The sequence below is a fragment of the Lissotriton vulgaris genome, chromosome 5, assembly GCF_964263255.1.
Source record: "Lissotriton vulgaris chromosome 5, aLisVul1.2, whole genome shotgun sequence".
NCBI classification, from domain to species: Eukaryota; Metazoa; Chordata; class Amphibia; order Caudata; family Salamandridae; genus Lissotriton; species Lissotriton vulgaris.
The window spans coordinates 400,223,992-400,242,996 of NC_141693.1; the positions used below are offsets into that span (position 1 = coordinate 400,223,992).

General features: G+C 45.2%; 1 protein-coding gene across 3 annotated transcripts in view; it reads right to left on the reverse strand.

Annotated features, from left to right (window-relative positions):
• Window positions 1–19,005, reverse strand: part of CCDC27 (coiled-coil domain containing 27) — a 290,662-nt gene that overhangs the window by 38,633 nt on the left and 233,024 nt on the right. For all 3 annotated transcript variants that reach the window (XM_086921745.1, XM_086921743.1, XM_086921744.1), the window contains 2 exons: window positions 9,982–10,059; window positions 9,334–9,546 (listed from right to left, as the gene is read on the reverse strand). In XM_086921745.1, the coding sequence (XP_086777871.1) occupies window positions 9,334–9,546; window positions 9,982–10,059 (291 nt within the window). The remainder of the gene's footprint in view (window positions 1–9,333; window positions 9,547–9,981; window positions 10,060–19,005) is intronic.

Below are 19,005 nucleotides of genomic sequence, written 5' to 3' on the forward strand. Positions count from 1 at the left end.
TCCATTTTGGCAGAGCCAGGATCAGTGGGCATAAGAATGTTTGTCGAGCCAGCAAGTTCCAAGGAAAGACTTTTTGCTGCCAGGTCAATTTCCTTAGTGATGACATCAATAGCTCTGGCAAGTAAGGTCTCTATGACCATGCTATTGGGACCCAAGGTTGTTAGGGAATCAGGAGCCTTCCTTTTCCCAATGTTTAGTGCTGAAGAGCCTTGCTGTGGAGAAACCGCACTCCAAACTGGGAGTAAATGACAAATATAAACAGGTTGAAAAAGGGTAACAGCAAAATAGTCTATTATTAATAGTATACCTTACTTCCTTAACCCCTTAGGCGCGGCCGGCATTTTGCCACAGTGCTGCAAAATTCCACGAGTGCACAGATCGGACGGCTCCTGGCCGTCCGACGCACACGCCCACTGCGGCGTCAGACCGTCAGGAGCTATCCGACGCGTGCAAGGGGTTAAAGTCATAGACAAGCAAGCAGGGCCGGACTGGGAATAGCAACCAGCCCTGGCGATTGCTGTGCTGACCGACTGGCCCTAGGAGCGTGGGGGGAGGGGGTGATGGGTGTTAGGGAAACGCACTGCTCCTGCTTTTGTTACAGGGGGCCGATAATGCCGCACTATAATGCCCAGTGCCCACTATGGCCAGTCCGGCCCTGCAAGCCAGGTTCCAAGAACACCCCGTATGGAGGAACCAAGTGTTTAGGCCCGGCCCAGTCTCAAAGGGCTGCAGCCCAGCGCTCGTTGATCTCCTGGCGCTTAAGTGAATATCAGTTACATTGGAAAACCTCTTCCTAGGCTCAGAACATAATTCTGGGGGTTGCAATCTTCCATAGCAACACAGGAACAACAGAAAAGAGTGTCCTGTGGGTCTCCCAGCACTTGAGAGCGCCTTGGTGGCATTGGAATCCCTCCTCCTGGGCTCAAAAGAGAACTCTGGGGGTTGCAGTCCCCCATAGCAACAACAGAAAAGCGCATCCTGTACTTGCGGGCCTCCCAGAGCTTTAGTGTGTCATCAGCATTGGAGCCCCTACTTCTAGGCTCAATAGAAATCCGTGAGTTGTAGTCCCCCACAGCAACACAGCAATAACAGAAAAGCGCTAACCATGAATCTCCCAGCACTTAAGAGTGTGTCAGTGGCATTGAAGCCCCACCTCCTGGGCGTAATAGAGAATTCTGGGGGTTGCAGTCCCCCACAACAACACAGCCACAACAGATAAGTGCGTCCCCAATGCTTATTGAAACAGTAGCCCTCTTTCAGTTGTGCTGCATGAAGGGATGTTTCTGGTGGGTTTCCGTTGGCTTTGCCAAGTGGGGGGTCTGCGAGCAGAAGAATTTAGGCCTTGGGCTATGAATCATCACTCCCAGGCAATGGGGAAGCCCATCTCACCTGCCTCAGGACTTGCAGCCCCTAGCTACGTTAATAGAATTTATTAGGTACAACTAACTCACTCCAAATGTTTGTATCCCAGCGCAATAGCCTAAAACCAGGAAGATCCCCCCAAAACAAGTGTAATCAAACGCTCTCAGAAGCTGATGTCTGTAGTTTTCTTAGTAACACAATGATGGCGTGGTGTCCTTATATTGGAAGCATCTGAAGGGAAATGCCAGAGCAAAATATAAGATTCAGTTGTTTTTTTATGTAGCGAACAATATATGTTCGTGTGTCTCCTATTGAAAATGGCAATTCTAAGAATTGGATGAGGTGTGCTGATACCACCAGGGCGGACTCAACCTCGTGTTGGGCTGTCCTGAAGGAGTTCTTAGATATTCTTATTCTTTTCTGAATAACTAGAGTCCAGTTGCTAACTAAAATACTTAAAGGGATACCACAAAACTATCCTTTTATTACTGTGGTACCCTTGGTATAGACAAAAAGATCACCATAAGCTATTAGCGGGTATGGAGGGGGATACTATGATCCTTGTATACCCCTGGTTTTCAACCAACATGCCTCTGCCCTTTCCTAACAGCCTTCTTCACCCCTCCTGACCCCACCTCTGGAGCTCATAGTGGATTTCAGATAGCGCTGGGACGCTTCCGGGCAGCCATGCGCTCTATAAATCTCCAAAATAAAATAAATAAAATAAATAACAGATCTTGGGCATTCCTCAGGGTTAATAACTGACCCTCTACCCTATCAGAAAGTCAAGCTAAGAGGGACTTAGAAAAAAGAGAGGGTCTACCCCGCGAGGTTAAACATCTGATGTAGATACTTATATTCTGGTGCTTTTTTGCATCATGGTCTGTAGAGGGGGGACACCTCCTGCAGTCACACATCTGTGAAGGAGTGGTGCACTCTCGGATCCTACCTGTCCCCTTACCAACAGCTGACCGGTGGGCCCTTTTTAGCCTCTTTTCCTCCCTCAGTGTTCTAAGTAGTTTTCCTAGGCCATAATTGTCTTTTGGGGCACAGCGGCGGCAAGGACCTAATGTCCTAAAGCACGGGACAGATGGCAGGGTCTACTGAATCCATGGCTTTACCAAGCAGTTCCAAGCTGCCTGCAGACCAGACAACAACTCCTTCCTGCTTCAAATCCAGGGGTTGCAGGCCGACGACAGCGCCATGATCTACTGCTACTGGTGAATGATGGACTCAGGCAATTCCAGCAATGTAGTCTACAGAGAAGGAAACAGGGGGCATATTATCAAGGGCTGTATCGCCGTTTAAGCTGCACTTTTTGCAGCTAAAGCAGCAATCTTGTTATCGTCCTATTAGCACGCTGTCGCTAACAGCTGCTAGCGAAAGTTTACTGGCAATAGCACCCGTTTTTTTGCCGATTTGCATGTCAATGATATTTATCGCTAATGACATGCAAAGTAGGCGTTCCTCACTAAAAGTAAAGGAAAACAGTCGCAAACACAACTTCCCCTATTATCAATGCCCGCAAAGCGATAAAAAAAGTCTCGCTAACCGAGATTATCGTTTGATTTTAACGCCTGATAAAACCTTGACTTAGCCACTTGTCAATGGGGGGTGGATTGTTAGGTTAAGTACACACTTGCCTATTAGAAGCTTTTCATTAGCGCAGTTAATTTAGCGCTGGTATTTCTGTTTTACACCGCTATCACTGGATTTTTTATCACCTCTCGGTGATAAAATCCTGCGATAGACGGCGATAAAAAAAATGCCGCAAACCCGGGTTAGCGATAATTATCGCCTCTTCTTGCTAATATGTCCCCAGGTTCTGCATGTTTGGGGGTAAGTTGGATGAAGAATCACCGTTTAAAAAAAACTTTCTAACAGCATTTAGCACCAATAGGGCGCTACAAGGTGACCTTGTGGTGTCGCGTGGCACTCTGGAAACACTACATAACATGAGAACACTTGGTTGTCGTCACTGCAATTTTATATGCATTGACTCCACATATATATGTTCGTAAGTGTGCATGTATGTAAGAATGAATTACCACAAGCCCGCTGACGATCCTCCCTGGTTTCGTGTTATCGCTATATTAAACATATAAACAAATAGAGTGATAACATGTTTTCTTCAGATAAGAGTTTGGATGCATTAGAATGTCAAAGTGAGTTTTCCAAAACTCAGCTTCTTCTTAGACTGTTTATAAAAAAACAATGGTTGACTCTTTTTGTTTTGCCAATTAAATGAGCTTTTTTTAAATTAGGGCAAGGAGCAAAAGACCGCAGAAAAATACACTTGTATTTCATTTCATGTGTTTTCTTCTTCGCTGGAGAACAAGTTGAGAAGGCTATCAATAGCAAGGGTTCCCTGCCCGGTTTAGTAGGGGGGCAGATGACACCCCTCGTGGCAGATGTCACTGGGAGCAGATTTGCATGCATTGTGCCGAGATCTGTTTTCAAACCGGAGATTATGGATTTCAGGAGCAGATCTATTGACAGAGAGCAAGAAAGGAGACAGAGAAAGACCTTTCCCATACCCCCTGAAAAAAACACGTCAGCAAACCCTCAACAGGCTCCAGTTTATACAGAAACCTGATCTGATCAGGACCTGCAAAATGATTGCATTTTTGTTTATTTTTCCTATTGTGATACACAGGGTTGGATTGGGATAAAAAAAAAGTGGCCCACATTTGCGTATTGCCTTTCCGCAAAACACTGCTTCAGCGGAGTTTTGTGAAAAGAAAGGGGTGGGCGCATGTTTTATTAACTTCACTTAGATTTAAAAAAATTGCAGAGATTAGTTCACACTGCTGAGCCACATAAGAATGCAAGTGAGACCACTTCTGCTCAGGCCCCCTGCCCCCGCCCTATCAGCATACATTAATGGGTCAGCCCAGCGAGAGAAATCGAGTGATACCTCCGCCAAGCTACCTTTAGAAAGGCCACTCAGGCACCCACTGGGCCTCTGGCGGCATCCTAACAGCACAGATAGCCCCCATGATGCCCAAAAAAGCAGCCCACAGCTAGAACTAGGCTACCGGCCCTTCGGCCATTTCCCGAGTGCCCGCGTTACCAATCCGACCTTGGCGATACATGATGATGGACAATGGACAATACAATGAGTGAACGAGGCGCCCATGCAAAGGGTGAACTATATCCATACTATATCAACTACAAAAGCTTGCCACAGGGCACTCATCCCAAACTCTTACGACTCACCACTTTTAAATGTCACCACCTGCCACTGCCTTTCCCTGTCACGCAGTGCAGTGCAACAAGGTGACTGGCTGCGCTTCTCTGCGTTTGAATCTCATAAATGAGCCCAGAGGCTCTAAGAAAATTAATACCCACTATAAAAGATCACTCTTGCAGGAATGTGAGGACTGGAAATGAATGTATAATCAGAATGGCTCAGCTCTCTTTTCTCACATCTCAGTATAAATAACAACTTCTTGCATTCCTGATTTTCACAGTTCTTCCACACTAAACTAAGGAGGATAGGCACCGACCAATATAAGGATAAGAAAGGCATACTGGGCTAGATGTACAAAACACTGGTCCCAAAATGCTGGTTGCAAGTGAGCCCCTTCCCTTTTGTGAGTCGCTTTCATCCCATGTTGGGAGTAAGTTAAATTTCAATAATTTGTGACCAGAAAAACAATCTTTGGGGTTTGTACATTACAAAAATCAGTTTTGCTGTTACAAGTTCTGATTGAGAGTGTTTGTGAGCACAAAATGCTTTGTACATCTGATCCCTTGTTCCTACCAGTCCCAGTGCTGAAAGCCTGGTAACTCGCCACAAGTCCTTTTTAGGTCGAGCTGACCTAGCATTCAATGCGAAAGCATTGAATGCTGTCAGCAAGACAACTAATGTTACCCGTATTTGGGAATGTGGACAGCAATGTGCCACGCGCTTTTCCTTTCCAGTTTTCACCGCGGGAGCGCGCCTCTCAGACGCGCTTGCGCAGACACGTACACACAGACCCTGCTTTCGCTTGGCTTGCATTCAACACGCATGCGCATACCCAGACACACACACACACACGAGCACCCATGCACGCACCCATACATACAGAGAACCCACCCCCGCCGTCGCATACACACACTGCATACACACACGCTCCCCCCCTTACCTCACCAGAGACACACACACGCGCGCACACATACACACACGTGCCCGCCTGCCCTCCCGAATACAGTCCCACTTACCGCCAATCCGGTGTTCTGTAGCCTCCGCGGGGCTCTCCTTTGGGCATGGGAGCCCCGCGTCACCACTGCTACTCGTGCTAGGAACTCCGTGGGCGCTGATTCGCGCACAAGGCGGAAGTCCTGCCCCACGCTAGGTTTCGTTTTCAGGAGTGCGCGCGCACATCTTGTTTTTAAATGCGGGTTATTTTAAATTGTGTACAGTATCTGCTTTCTGCCCATTAAGTTTAATTTGATGCTGCACATCTCTTGGGTGCACCATCCTCCCGGCCCCCGTCCCCCGTCCCCGCAGCATGCCTCACATACCTGCCCCTCATTCCCGAGCTGCTGCCGGTGCCCATCGGTTGTGCAAGGGGGACGCTGTGTAAAGGATCTCGGTGCGCCATGTGCTGAAGACAAGTCAAGTTTCGGGCGGAGCTCCAGGGATCATAGGCGGGATAGAGGGGTCTTCACACCTCCTCATACCCTGTCAGGCTGTGCGCGGGGCCCTGACACTGACCTCTCTCATAGCCTCCTTGCTCCAGAACCACGGACCCCCGCCGCCGTGCCAGCCCAGTGCCGAGTAATGCCACTCTCATTGAGGGCAGAGGGTTCTGTCAGACACCCTCGCCGCACACAGGGAGACTGCAAGGACCATCCGACAGGTAAAGCGATGCTTTTTTTGGTTGTAGGGCAGTCTGTCTGTGAAAAGCAGGTACATCTTTTCGCGCTGGGCGTCACACGTTGTGGTTTTTTTTGTATTTGTTCAAAAAAGTGAAGAGGGGCGTACGTGTTAATTAAGGTTGTTAGTGACTTTTTGTAAGCAATGGTGGTGTCGGAAGCGTTACGTACCTCAAATAAAGGAGGCACCCACCTAATCCAGCTCAATGTAAAATATTGACCAATCGAGTTGGTTCTTAGAGAATATCACTGTTCAATGTCGGGGGTTTATCATAACAACTCCAAAGCTACCGAGTAGCGCAACAGCACTTTACGGGCCGTCGATTTTAAGTTCTTTCTTGCCAGGTTAAACAAGAAACTATAGGTCCCAGAATGAAATGAGTAGCTATTTGCTCAAAACCAACCACGTCCAGCATCTCACGTGTTACGTGGTATGTAGAGCCCTATATAACCCAGTTCGACTGGGCTGAGAAACACGGGTAAAACTGGAGAGCAAACAAAGGGGAATAATGTCCGAAGGAGTCAGGAAATGCACTGTCTGTCTGCGTGGTCTTTAAATAACGTTTGTGTGTGTAATGAAGTCCCATTGATTGTTGATTTGGGGGGGGAGAGATAGGTGATTTTTTTGCCACTCTAAATCTGTCATAAAATCTGTTTGGTCCTTGACTTAGCGTGCCCTAGTCATATAAAACAGGTATTAAACATATGAACAATTTTTATTATAGTTTTTGTCTGATGAACTGAGGCACTACAAATTGTTCTCTCCATAAAACCAGTCTGATGTCAGCATCGGACCAGTGGAGGTTGTGCGTGTCATATTTTCTGCATGACAAATGACCTTGTTCACAATTTCCATTGGAATACACTGAGCTAAATTGATTTTATGTGATAATCTGGCAGTATGACATGTTTGTGGCCCATCTGGTCTTAGCTGGGGCACCCTGATGAAATGTTGCCAGAACCCTGACTTATTTTGGAGTTGCAGTGTACACAGTCTTTTTGAGAGACTCAATGCTCAATATAATGTAACGAGGACAGAAGTTGTCTTTAATTTGAGCACTGGAACATGCAAAATATGGGACCCAAAACAACTGAAAGCAATGAGCTATTGCATAATAATTCCCCGCTCTGGCTTATTTAAATATGCTCTTCCTCTACATTGCCCTCAAAACAGCTCCCTCTGCCGCTCTTCCTCTACAGTGCCCTCAAAACATCTCCTACTGCCACTCTTCCTCTCCAGTGCCCTCAAAACAGTTCCTTCCCTCTGCCGCCCTTCCTCTCCAGTGCCCTCAAAACAGCTCCTACTGCTGCTCTTTGTCTTGGTGCCCTCAAAACAGCCCCCTCTACTGCTCTTCCTCTCCAGTGCCCTCAAAACAGCTCCCTCTGCTGCTCTTCCTCTCCAGTGCCCTCAAAACAGCTCCCTCTTCACACACTCCACACCCTCACACACTCCGCACACGCTGCAACACTCCCACTCTCCGCACCCTCCCACTCTCCGCACCCTCCCACTCTCCGCACCCTCACACTCTCCGCACCCTCACACTCTCTGCACTCTCACACACTCTGCACCTTCACACACAATTACACTCTACTGATTACAACATAGACTCCACACAATACCACTCAGTGCCACATAATTATATGCTACATAATTACACTGCGCACAATGCAACATACACTCCAAATACCACTCAGTGCCACATAATTACACTCTACTGAATGCAACACACACTCCACACAGTACCACTCAGTGCCACATAATTATATGCTACATAATTACACTGCACTCAATGCAACATACACTCCAAACAATACCACTCAGTGCCACATAATTACACACCACATAATTACACTGTACTGAATACAACATACACTCCAAATACCACTCCGTGCCACATAATTACCTGCCATATAATTACCCGCCACATAATTACACTGCACTCAATGCAACATGCACTCCAAATACAACTCAGTGCCCCATAATTACACGCCACATAATTACACTGCACTCAATGCAACATACACTCCAGACAATACCACTCAGTTCCACATAATTATATGCTACATATTTACACTGCGCTCAACGCATCATATACTCCAAATACCACTCAGTGCCACATAATTACACGCAACATAATTACACTGCACTCAATGCAACATACACTCCAAATACCACTCAGTGCCACATAGTTACACACCACATAATTACACTCTATCTATCGCATCACCACAGCATCACTCAGCACCACCACAGCATCACTCAGGGGCACCACAACATCACTATGCGCTACCACAGCATCACTCGTCGCAACCACATCATCACTCAGCACCACCACAGCATCAATCTGTGCAACCATTCAACAACAACTGGTTCAAATATGTTCTCTCAATGTTTCAAGCTTTATTACAAATGTCACAAAAAGAGGTTAATATTTCACTTCTGTTCTTGGATTTTTGTCACAATAAAATACACTGAACATAATCTTCACAAAAGTTATTTACAAAAGTTTAACCTATTGCCATTATAAATTACAATAACTTTTATTTAAGTATTAATTATTAAAAAAATTCAAAGCAATTGTTATTTGTAATATCAATACATCTAAGTCACGTAAATACAACACATATTGCATTATAAATGCTATAGGTGTCACATTTGTGAAAGTTAAAAGTATTGGCATTGTAAATGACAAAGCTATTAATGTAGCTATTTTCAAAACCAACACATAAATAAAAAATGTGTCATTTACAATACCAATAGCTCATACTTTCCTAATGCGAGACCTATTGCATTGCAAATGCTTGTTCAGTTAGGAAATGCCAAGTTAAGACCTGGTGAGTTTAGTGAAGAGTTTTTGGCCTACCACTGCATAATGAAAGTAAAGCCCTCATGCCAAAATCCAGGTTCAGATGTTTAAAATGTGACTTTCCACATCCTCTGGTTGAGAATAGAATCTAAACATTTGAAGATAAGGGGTTCAGAAGAGTGTTGATTCATGTTTAGACACTAAGGTTACAGAACACAATATCACTCTTTGATGTTAGATCATAACCCCCAGCCACCTTGGGTAATTATATATTACGTTTGCATTGAATGTGGGTTACCTTCGCATTCGTGGCTTCAAGTGCCACTTTTAATTGTGATTCTAAATATTCCAAGGCATCCGCTTTGTTCTGCGTCTCCCCACTGTCGCCCAGGACCTTGTTCAGATGATTGCTGAGGGAGGTGGCTTCGGCTTGAAGTTTATGAATCTCATTCTTCTGCTCACCAATGATGCTATTCCTCTTTTCCAATTCTGCAGTCAATTCTGTAACACCCTGATAAGAACACATATGTGATGCATCCCCACATGTACAATTTACAAAGGAAACAGGCCTAAAAGTAAACACTGAATCTCCCCACCGACTTACTAAATGGCACAAACTTCAGGATCTTGAGGGAGCCATCTTTATTTTCCCAGTAATATTGCAAATACTGATGTTTACTTCACAGTTCTCTGAAAAGCCAGGTGGACTGTCAAAGTGGGAAGCAGGAAGATATCCCAACAAGTAGATGCCTCTGAGAGAAGTTTTGGAGCAATACAACTGGAAGAGAAGCTTTTGAATGTGGCCTAAAATTTTTAGTAAAATTATTTTAGAGGTTTTCCTGCTGTCATTTGAACACCCCAAGTACTTTACATTGCTTGCCCAATAAAGTCTGCCTCTAGGCTTTATAAGAACACACACTTTGAATCACCAAGTAATCGGATTTACCTCTCGTAGACCATAGCTCTCCTTCTCCATAGCCGCCATCATTTCTTCATGTTTGCATTCCTCTCGAAGATTGGAGAACTACAGGCAAGGGACAAAAATCCAGTCAATATTTTTCACCAAATTTGCACTGAAGCCCCATTATGACATCAGAAATAGCCACTCTGCATGAATAAAAATGCAGTAATAAAATATTCCTAGGCAACATGATCTCCAAGACGTTGGAAATCGATCATGGGAAATGGTTTTTTGGGATGAATCAAAAGTTACAGGCAACCAAGATCAGTTTTCATCATGATTTTAGAAAGCTTAGAAATCAAGGAGCCTTTATTTATTTGAAAAGTTATATAAAGCGCATACATGACCCCTGCAGGTATCAGAGCTCTGTACAAAGTGTTGAAAACACGATTAAACTCAGTACAATAGACTAAGTAAGGTATATAAGACGACACATTGTCACACAAAAGGGAGAAAATAATCAAGTTCAAAGGCCGGGTAGATGTCCCAACCAGTCCAGTTTCAGACGTGCCCTAGAGTGACATAACATTTTAACAGAAAAGAGTAAAATAAGTCGAAACAACATAGTAAAATAAGTGTCAAATCTGTAGCCGGACCAGCTAGTACAGCTTCAGAGTCCAGTTTCCGAAGGCCCTAGCGTAACATACCAATTTAACCCAAGCATAAAATAAATCGAAATAACATAGTAAAATAATTGTCAAAACTGTGGACAGGTGGGCAAGCTATCTTAAAACGTATCCTAGCTTCAATAGACAGCCAATTACGTTGCATAAGGTCAGGTGTAATGTGATTGTGTTTCTTGGAGCCTGTGATGAGCCTGGCAGATCTGTTGAGCATAGCTCTGAGTGGGACCAAGCTCGCTTTAGGAGGTCCCGCAAGGGTCACCAAACCATATTCCAGTTGCGAGATAACCAGGGATTGTACTGCAGGCCGTATGTCTTCAGGTGGAAGGAAGGGCTTGATTTTCTTAAGGGCGTTAAGCTGAACGTTGGCTCCCCTGATAGTAGCACTGATGTGGGCTTGCATATTTAGGTATTTGTCCCAGGTAATGCCTAACAATTTAGCGGAGTCAACCACATGAGGGTTGCAGTTAAGAGCTGTGAATTGTTTAAGCCAGTCCAGGGTAGGTGCAGAGCAGTTTTGGGGGTAATCAGCAGGAATTCAATTTTGAGAGTTATAAAAAGAGATGGTTCTGGGGGCTAAACATTGTTGAGTTTGTGAGAGAGCCTCATTTAGAGTTTTAATGTAATCAGGAGAGAAGATCTTAAAGTATAGTTGCATGTCATCCGTGTACATGTGGTAATGGAGGTAATGAATGCTAGAATGATTCAGAATGACGGTAAGTGGTTCCATAAAAAGGTTGAAGAGAGTGGGCAAGAGTGTGGATGCTTGAGGCACTCCAGTCCTGACCGGGCTACATGTTGCAAGGAAATGGTTAACTTTGATCCTTTGAGTGTGGTTATATAAGAAAGAGGCAAACCAATTTAGGACCGGGCCTGATAGACCCATCCTATTTTGAAGAAGGGTAATCAAGTGTTCATGTTTGATGGTATCAAAGGCTGATGATAGGTCCAGAAGGATCTTGAGACACAGGACATTTTGATCGAGGGATCTCAGGGAGTCATCCAAAACGTGAGTTTGTGCTGTTTCAGTACTGTGCCCAGGTCTGAAACCCAACTGGTAGAGGTCAAGAAGTTGAAATTTCTCTATAAGGTTGCATAGCTGCTTTTGGACTCATTTCTCGAACAATTCGGCTAGAGTCATGATGCTGGTGATAGGCCTGAAGTTGTTAGGATCAGATAAATCAGAGTTGGCCTTCTTAGGGATCGTAGTGACTTGTCCCATTTTGAGGCAATCAGGGATCATCCTGCATAAGAGATTCATAAATGATCCTGGACCAAAGAGGTAGAATGGGTGAATTGAGCTCTTTAAAAAATGTAGCAGGAAGTGGATCACTGAAATGACTGGAAAGCTTTAGTGATGCCATATCGTGGCGCAGCTCCGTGAAATCTGGTAGGATAAAGGAATTCCATGAAGCATCGGTTTTGGGAGAACAACCCAAGAGTAAGGACATTGACGACAGATCCGCAAGGTCCGCTGATGATGCGTTGTAGTTCAGAGGTCACCCCACGGGAGTGTCAGGTTGCAGCTCCAGTAAAATGTTCCTCGTTTTTTCAGAGAAGTGCACTGAGAAGTCCTCACCACTGGGAAGCAGAGTCATGGGAGTCACGGTAGGGTTGGAAGAGTGGTTCGCTTACTGTTTGATGATATCAAAGAGCTTCTTGGGTCTATCTTTAGCGCCATTCTGGTCAGTTTTAGCAATTTGGATGTGTTTGTTGTAGGTACTTCTGATTTTTCTTAGCTGCCTGAGGCTTGTGGTGGAGGGCATGTTTCTCCAGAGCCTCTCTGTAAGCCTACGTTTATGACATTCATCATTTGGGGCACCAATAAACCAAGGTTTGGAATTTTTAAATGGAATCCTTTTGAATTACTTCAGTGCAATAGAACCAACAATATTATCCACAGTGCTAATGTAGTGATCAGAAAGATCGTCAAGGTTGGTCACGTTGGGGGGAGGCTGAAGCCTATTCTTTGAGATGGAAGTTAGAGCACTGATGTTGATGTTTCTCCATTTGCGAGTCCGTTTTTTATCTTTAAGCAGTTGTCCTTGTCTACACGTGACCTTTTCCAGTATGTGGAAGGAAATCTGATGATGATCGAACCAGTCACATGGTAGTATGTCAATCCAGTTGCATGATATTGTCTTTCGCAATAGTGAGGTTGAAGGTGGCGCCTTTGTTGTGGGTTGGCCCCTTACAGACCTGAGAGAAGTTGAGATCAGAAAGGAAAGCCTTAAAGGAACTGACTAGAAGATCATTGGTGTCATTCCAATGGAGGTTGAAGTCTCAGAGGAAGAGATGGTATAGTTGATCCGAACACGAGCTAATGACCTCCATGATTTGCTCTATGAAGAGCCAGATTATCACCCGGTGGATGATAGATCGTGTGCAGCATTCAGACAATCTTGCCCTTATTCCAGATTTTGGTAAATAGTTGCTCACAAGAAGATAGCAAAGCAATATGACACTGCTTTATAGTTAAGCTGGAATGATGAATGCAAGCAATGCCCCCCCCCCATTTTAACAGGACGATCGCATCTGATAATGGCATCATCAGGCGGGATTAAGATGTCGAGAACAGGGGAGGAGGCATAGTTGAGCCAGGTTTCAGTGAGAACCAATATGTCCAGATCTTGCGAAATGATGAGTGCAGAAATCTTCGCTGCATGTTTCACAGCTGAGCTGCAGTTGAGCAGCATCAATTTGATGTAATGGGGGTTGTTGACCACTTCATGGTGAGCTGTAGTTATTTGCAGCAGGTTTTCCTTATTAACTGATCTGTGTGTACCCTGGTTTCCCTGTCAGGGTCAGAGGAAATAGCAGGAATGTTGGTAGAGTAGTTAGAGGAGGCAAAACCCCCTGTGCCACTGTACGAGAAAACAAGAGCGATGGTGTCCTCAGCCGAAAACTGAGGCTGGAACCTAGGCGGCCTGGTGTGATGGTTAGGGAGAGGCCTAGAACTTTAACTGGACCTAATTGGGTAGTGGCTGAAGGACAGTTTGTCTCCACCACCAAAGACTCTTGGTGGATTGTGTTGATCGTACCCCGGTGAGGGGTGTATATTCCAGACCCTTCTCAAGGAGAACTGTAAAAAGGGTCTGCATGATCTCTTTGACAGCCATGAGATCCTGCTTGAGGTCAGCAAGCATTTCCTCAAGGTAAGGTCCATTAAAGCACTCATCGGCCACCCCAGAGTGAGAAAATGGGTATGACACCGATGTGTGTGGGGTATTGGAGGGTATAGTAAGTCCCTTATCCATGTTACAGGGGGTGATAGAGTCCCGCTTGAGAGTGGTCTCGCCGTCAACCAAGGAAGGAGTATTGGTTTGAAATGGAGTGAGATGCGGTGCAGGGAGGTGATGGGCCGATCCTACTGTAGGCTTAGCAGCGGGCAAGGTGGTTTTTAAGACAGGCGAAAGAGGAAGCGCAGGAGTTAGAGGTAGGCGGGAATGGGTAACGCGGAGAAGTACCGGGCCAACAGCCAGGTCCCGAGGCCTTGAGTTGGTAGTACCTGAATCTAGGGTAAGATCAACAGGGTAATCATGGTTAGTAGAGCTGGGGATGAGATGCTCATCCCTCAAATTAATGGAGCTAACAGATGGCAAGTGGGAAAAGAGGGTGATGCGAAATTAGTTGTCAGTAGTAGGAAAGCAGGAGAGTTACTGGGGACAGTCACTAGGTGGGGGCCATCGGATTAGTACTACCAAGGCCCTCCGGAGGAAGAACTGATATGTCTGTGATTGTAGTGTGGGTGATATACATATCCTCAGAGGTGTTGGAGAGAGCAGAGCAGTATATAGTTAAATATGTAGATGCAGTATTGGTGGAGGAAGAGGAGTAAGGTCCAGCAGGTTCAGATATTGTGGCTAGGCACCTAGGTAGGGATTGGGACACGGAATTGGAGGAGGAAGAGGTGAAAGGCATGGAGGGTGAGGAAATAGGGGGGAGACTGTTATGGAAGATAGTAGCAGAGATCAAGATATTAAGTTTGCTTTTAATTGTTGGAAAGATACTGTCAAGGCGTTTGAGGTTCGGCTCAAAGGCTTGAAAAAGGATGTTGCTCATTATTGTATAAGGAAATGGTCAAATCTGCCATAAGGGCAGGGGAGGGTACAGTGATTAAGCAGAAGCCGTGAGGTGTTTTGGTCAGTTGTTTGGTTCGTAGTGCAGAAGTCTTTCTCCACTGGGCTCTTCTGTTATTGTAGAAAATGAGGTCTGTCACCACAGAGCCCTTAGCGGAAATGAATTAATCTGAGATAAGCTTTTCCGGACATCGTTTGAGGATATTGTGTTTGAAGGTTTTTTCCCTTTCAACGATAGGTGTGCGAGGTAGATGATCTTACAAGAATTCAGACCTACCTGAGCAAGGAGGTCAGAGGAGCGAGAGGTGCATTAAGCCATGATTTGGGATGCGATCCAAAAGAGGTGAACTAGTCCAAGTAGAAGAGAGCCCTAGAAATAGAAGGAGTACAGTAGTCCCAAAGGAGAGCAGTTGGCACTAGAGGTGGTAAAGTAGTTGGATTAAAGGAGAGCACTCTGCAGTGTACAGAAGGGCGGAATCGAGGTTCTCACTTCCCTCCAAAGCTGTTTGTTAGAAATAGAGGGGGAATAGCTTTCAAGAGGAGATCACTAGTAAATAGATGAGGTAAAGAAGTCAGATTAAAGGAGAGCACTTAGCGGTGTATGTGGGAGTGGCTTCTCAGTTCTCACTCCTCTCCCTCGCTGTGAGTTAGAAGTTGAGGAGGACAAGTAGTCCAAATAAGAGGAGAGTAGAGTGTGTTGGAGAACTCACTCCCATCCCTGTCTATGTGTTAGGCAGGCTATCCAAAACTCAGAAGCGTAGACTGCTCTAGACCAGCCCATTGTAGTGAAGAATGAATTAGGATAAACCCGGAAGGGATTAAGATAAACCAGGGAGGCATCTGTGTAGAAAGGGGGCTAGTGTGAAACAATGTAAGCTCATAGATATGAAGTGGGAAGCTGGCACCTTTCCAAGATGGCTGCCCCCTTTGACAGCAGAGTTTGAGGTCCTCCGGAGACAGTCTTAGTCCTATTATAGTGTTCAGCAATATTTCAAAAGGACATCGTCCTAAGTTAATTTCCCTAGCCCCCAGAGGCCATCTTGAGCAAACAACCTAGGGGGGCAAGGGAAACGCGATACAAGCAGAGGAACCCCTAAAATGGAAGTTAAGAGGTCAGGTCAGAGGGACCCCTAAAATGGAGGCCAAGGATTCAACCCGCATAAATCAAGGCAAAGAACAAAGAAACAAACCTTTGTGGCTCTTCCATTGACAGAACTCCAGTTGTGTGATGCCCCATGCAAAGCAAAAACTGTAAGATGTAGGGGTTACACTAAACAAAAATTATTCAAGAAGAACATAGTTTAACCTAGGGCTTTACAAATGCATTCAATCAAGCATTCTTACCAACATATTACAAGTCTAAGATCAGCCCACACATCTATCCATTGCTATCTTTTCACCTGGGCATGTGTTCCGCCAACTGCAACATGTTTGATCATTGGAAATTTGGGATTACATATTATAAAATTTAGGTCTGGATTACCACAAAAGGCCTCAGACAATAAAACAATGTGTTGTGATACACTTGTGTTCTACTGTCCATCTTTGAAATATCTTCACAATTAAAGAGAAGTGGACTGATTGATGCATGGGCTCCAGGTACTGCATTCCTGAGTACTAAACTTGAATGCTGAATGCCCTTTAAACAGACAACTTGAGTATTTAGGACCAGTAGGAATATGCAACCAACTATGGCTTCCTAATCATTTGATGGCAGGCACTACTGACTCTATCTTTATTTGGAATAAAGTGCGGATGATAAGGCAGAGGTATCAGATATAGAGATGCTCAGTTTGTCTTTAAGGTTCAGCAGCTGTCAAGTTTGGCACTTACACAAATAGTACGTCATGTACAATTTCTAAGTAAGCAATGGCTGTAGTGTTAGTCTCTGGATGACAGCTGTGGGAGATGCAAACTTGGTCATTCTAGTACTTTGGGCCTTGATCTCTCTCTTTCCCACCTTGTTGAGAACTATGCATTACAGGCATGACTGATTTTTTTTTTGTTTTAAAAGTATTAAAATATTGGACCTTGTGCCCCCCAGTTTACACCCCATTTCCCTGCCTACAACTGTCAGGTTCTAATTAATACTTTCTTTTATTTCCAAACTGTATTGCCAACGCATGTCATGTACTTACCAAGGGAATGACTAGGTGGATGTAGGGAAGAAGTATAAACAGGGCACAGATTGATCAAACTTTGACGTAGAGCAAAGCAGTACGATCACATGATGCATTGCGTCAAATAGAGAGGCCAGGAATGCATGATATGTATCAAGTTATGGTGCATTCCTGCTCTTTCCTTGCGCTGGCGCACTCAGGGCAGCCTAGCACCAATGCAGACACCCTTGACCATGGTGTAAGGGTGCCTTCGTTGCAGGCAGGACTCTTTTTTGTGCCACTTATCCTGCACAGTTTTTGTGCACACTTAAAAAGTGGAAAACACCTCTAAAGGTTGCATTCCTTTAGGGTTTTTTCCGCTTTCTAAGGGTGTTGCAGTATGAAGCACACATAAACAGATGAAAAGATAATGAGAAATAAGGATATTTCTCCTCATTGTACCTTTATAGGGAAGGCATAGCATTCTGATGCATTCCCAAGTTTACCTGTCTTGGTATATCTTGGAATGTGCAAAACTACATGTGTGGATATTGGGAACGTCCTTCCCAGTGGACAGTATTCAAGGTAGCAACTTGCACTACAGTGTGTTACTCTAGATATACCAAGCAATGCCAAGCCATGCAAGTTGGCCTTGCGTGACCTGGTAAATCTGACTTAGGGATTGTGTTGCCCTTGTGTCACCCTGCTTGACGCAAGAGTAACACATCTGTCGAGCTTTATCGAACAAACAAAAGGCCTGGCTTATTACCAGTCCGGCTTCAGGCCAAAGCATAGCACCGAATCATCTGAATGTCATTGGATAAGGGGAACTCGATGATTCTGGTGCTACTGGACCTGTTGGCAGCGTTCAATACGATATCCCATGACATTCTGCTCAGTCGCTTGGAAGAGGTGGGTCTTGAAGGCCATGCACTGTCCTGGATGAGGAGCTTTTTATCGGGCCATACACAGTGTATTAGCATGGGTTTGTTCCGATCTGCTTCTGTTGAGCTCACCAAGGGGGTGCCACAGGGCTCTTGTTTGAGCCCAACCCTTTTTAACATCTATGTGGCCCCCCTAGCAGGCCTTATGAGAACACACAGATTCATCCCAGTGTCTTACGCTGATGATACTCAGCTTCTCTTCCCTTTTAAGACACTTAGCGCCACGGTCAAACAGTCCTTCGCTGAAGGTTTGAAGGCCGTGGCGAGATGGATGGCCTCCAATTTCCTGCAGTGCAATGTGGGAAAGACAGAGGTGATGCTCTTTGGGGAAGCCACATTACTGTGGACTCCGGACTGGTGGCCGGCAGACCTAGGCTCCGTCCTCACCCCTAAGCAGGTTGTGAAGAACCTTGGTGTACGGATGGATCAGGGTCTTTCATTAAAGGAACATGTAAATCAAACAGTTAGGTCCTGTTTTCATGTTATGGGACTTCTTCGTAGAGTGTTTCCTCTTTTCCCGGATTCTGTTAGAAAGACCCTTGTTCAGGCCCTGGTACTCAGCCGCCTGGATTATTGCAATGGACTGTTGCTTTCAGCAAATGATAGCCTTCTTTGCAGGCTCCAGGTGGTACAAAATACTGCCGCTAGGCTGGTTCTAAACGCACCACCCAGATCCCCCTCACGCCCGTTGCTGGAAAAACTCCATTGGCTGCCGATCTGTCAACGGATTGAGTTTAAGACCTGATGTGTGGTCCACAAGGGCCTACACGGCTTGGGCCCTGCGTATCTGGCTGGGAAGTTTGCTCCCTACAACCCAGTACGCAACCTGCGTTCCAACAACCAGTCGCTTCTTCAAATCCCAACCGTCAGAAGGGCCAGACAGGGTGGTAAAGCACTTTTCCTATCTGGGCCCATGCCTTTGGAACAAACTCCCTGACTCTCTTAGACAGTGCACCAATCATCTGACATTTAGGAAACTGTTAAAAACATTTTTATTTCAACCTTAGCACCCTCTCAAGCTCTCTAGTCCTTCCATCTCGATAGCTGTTCTCTTGTCTTGGTGCAGAGATACTCCTTCGGGAGTCGATTCCAGCGCGGTATAGCCCCATAAATAAATAAATAAATAAATCTAGTGATGAATCTGGGACAGTGTATTCTCACACAACTACAGAGGACAAATTGCTTACTCTGTCATCATAAGCTCCTTCTTTCTTAGAACGGTGGCCTTTTAAAATGCTTCTCATTGGCCTCATTCACTGAGGAA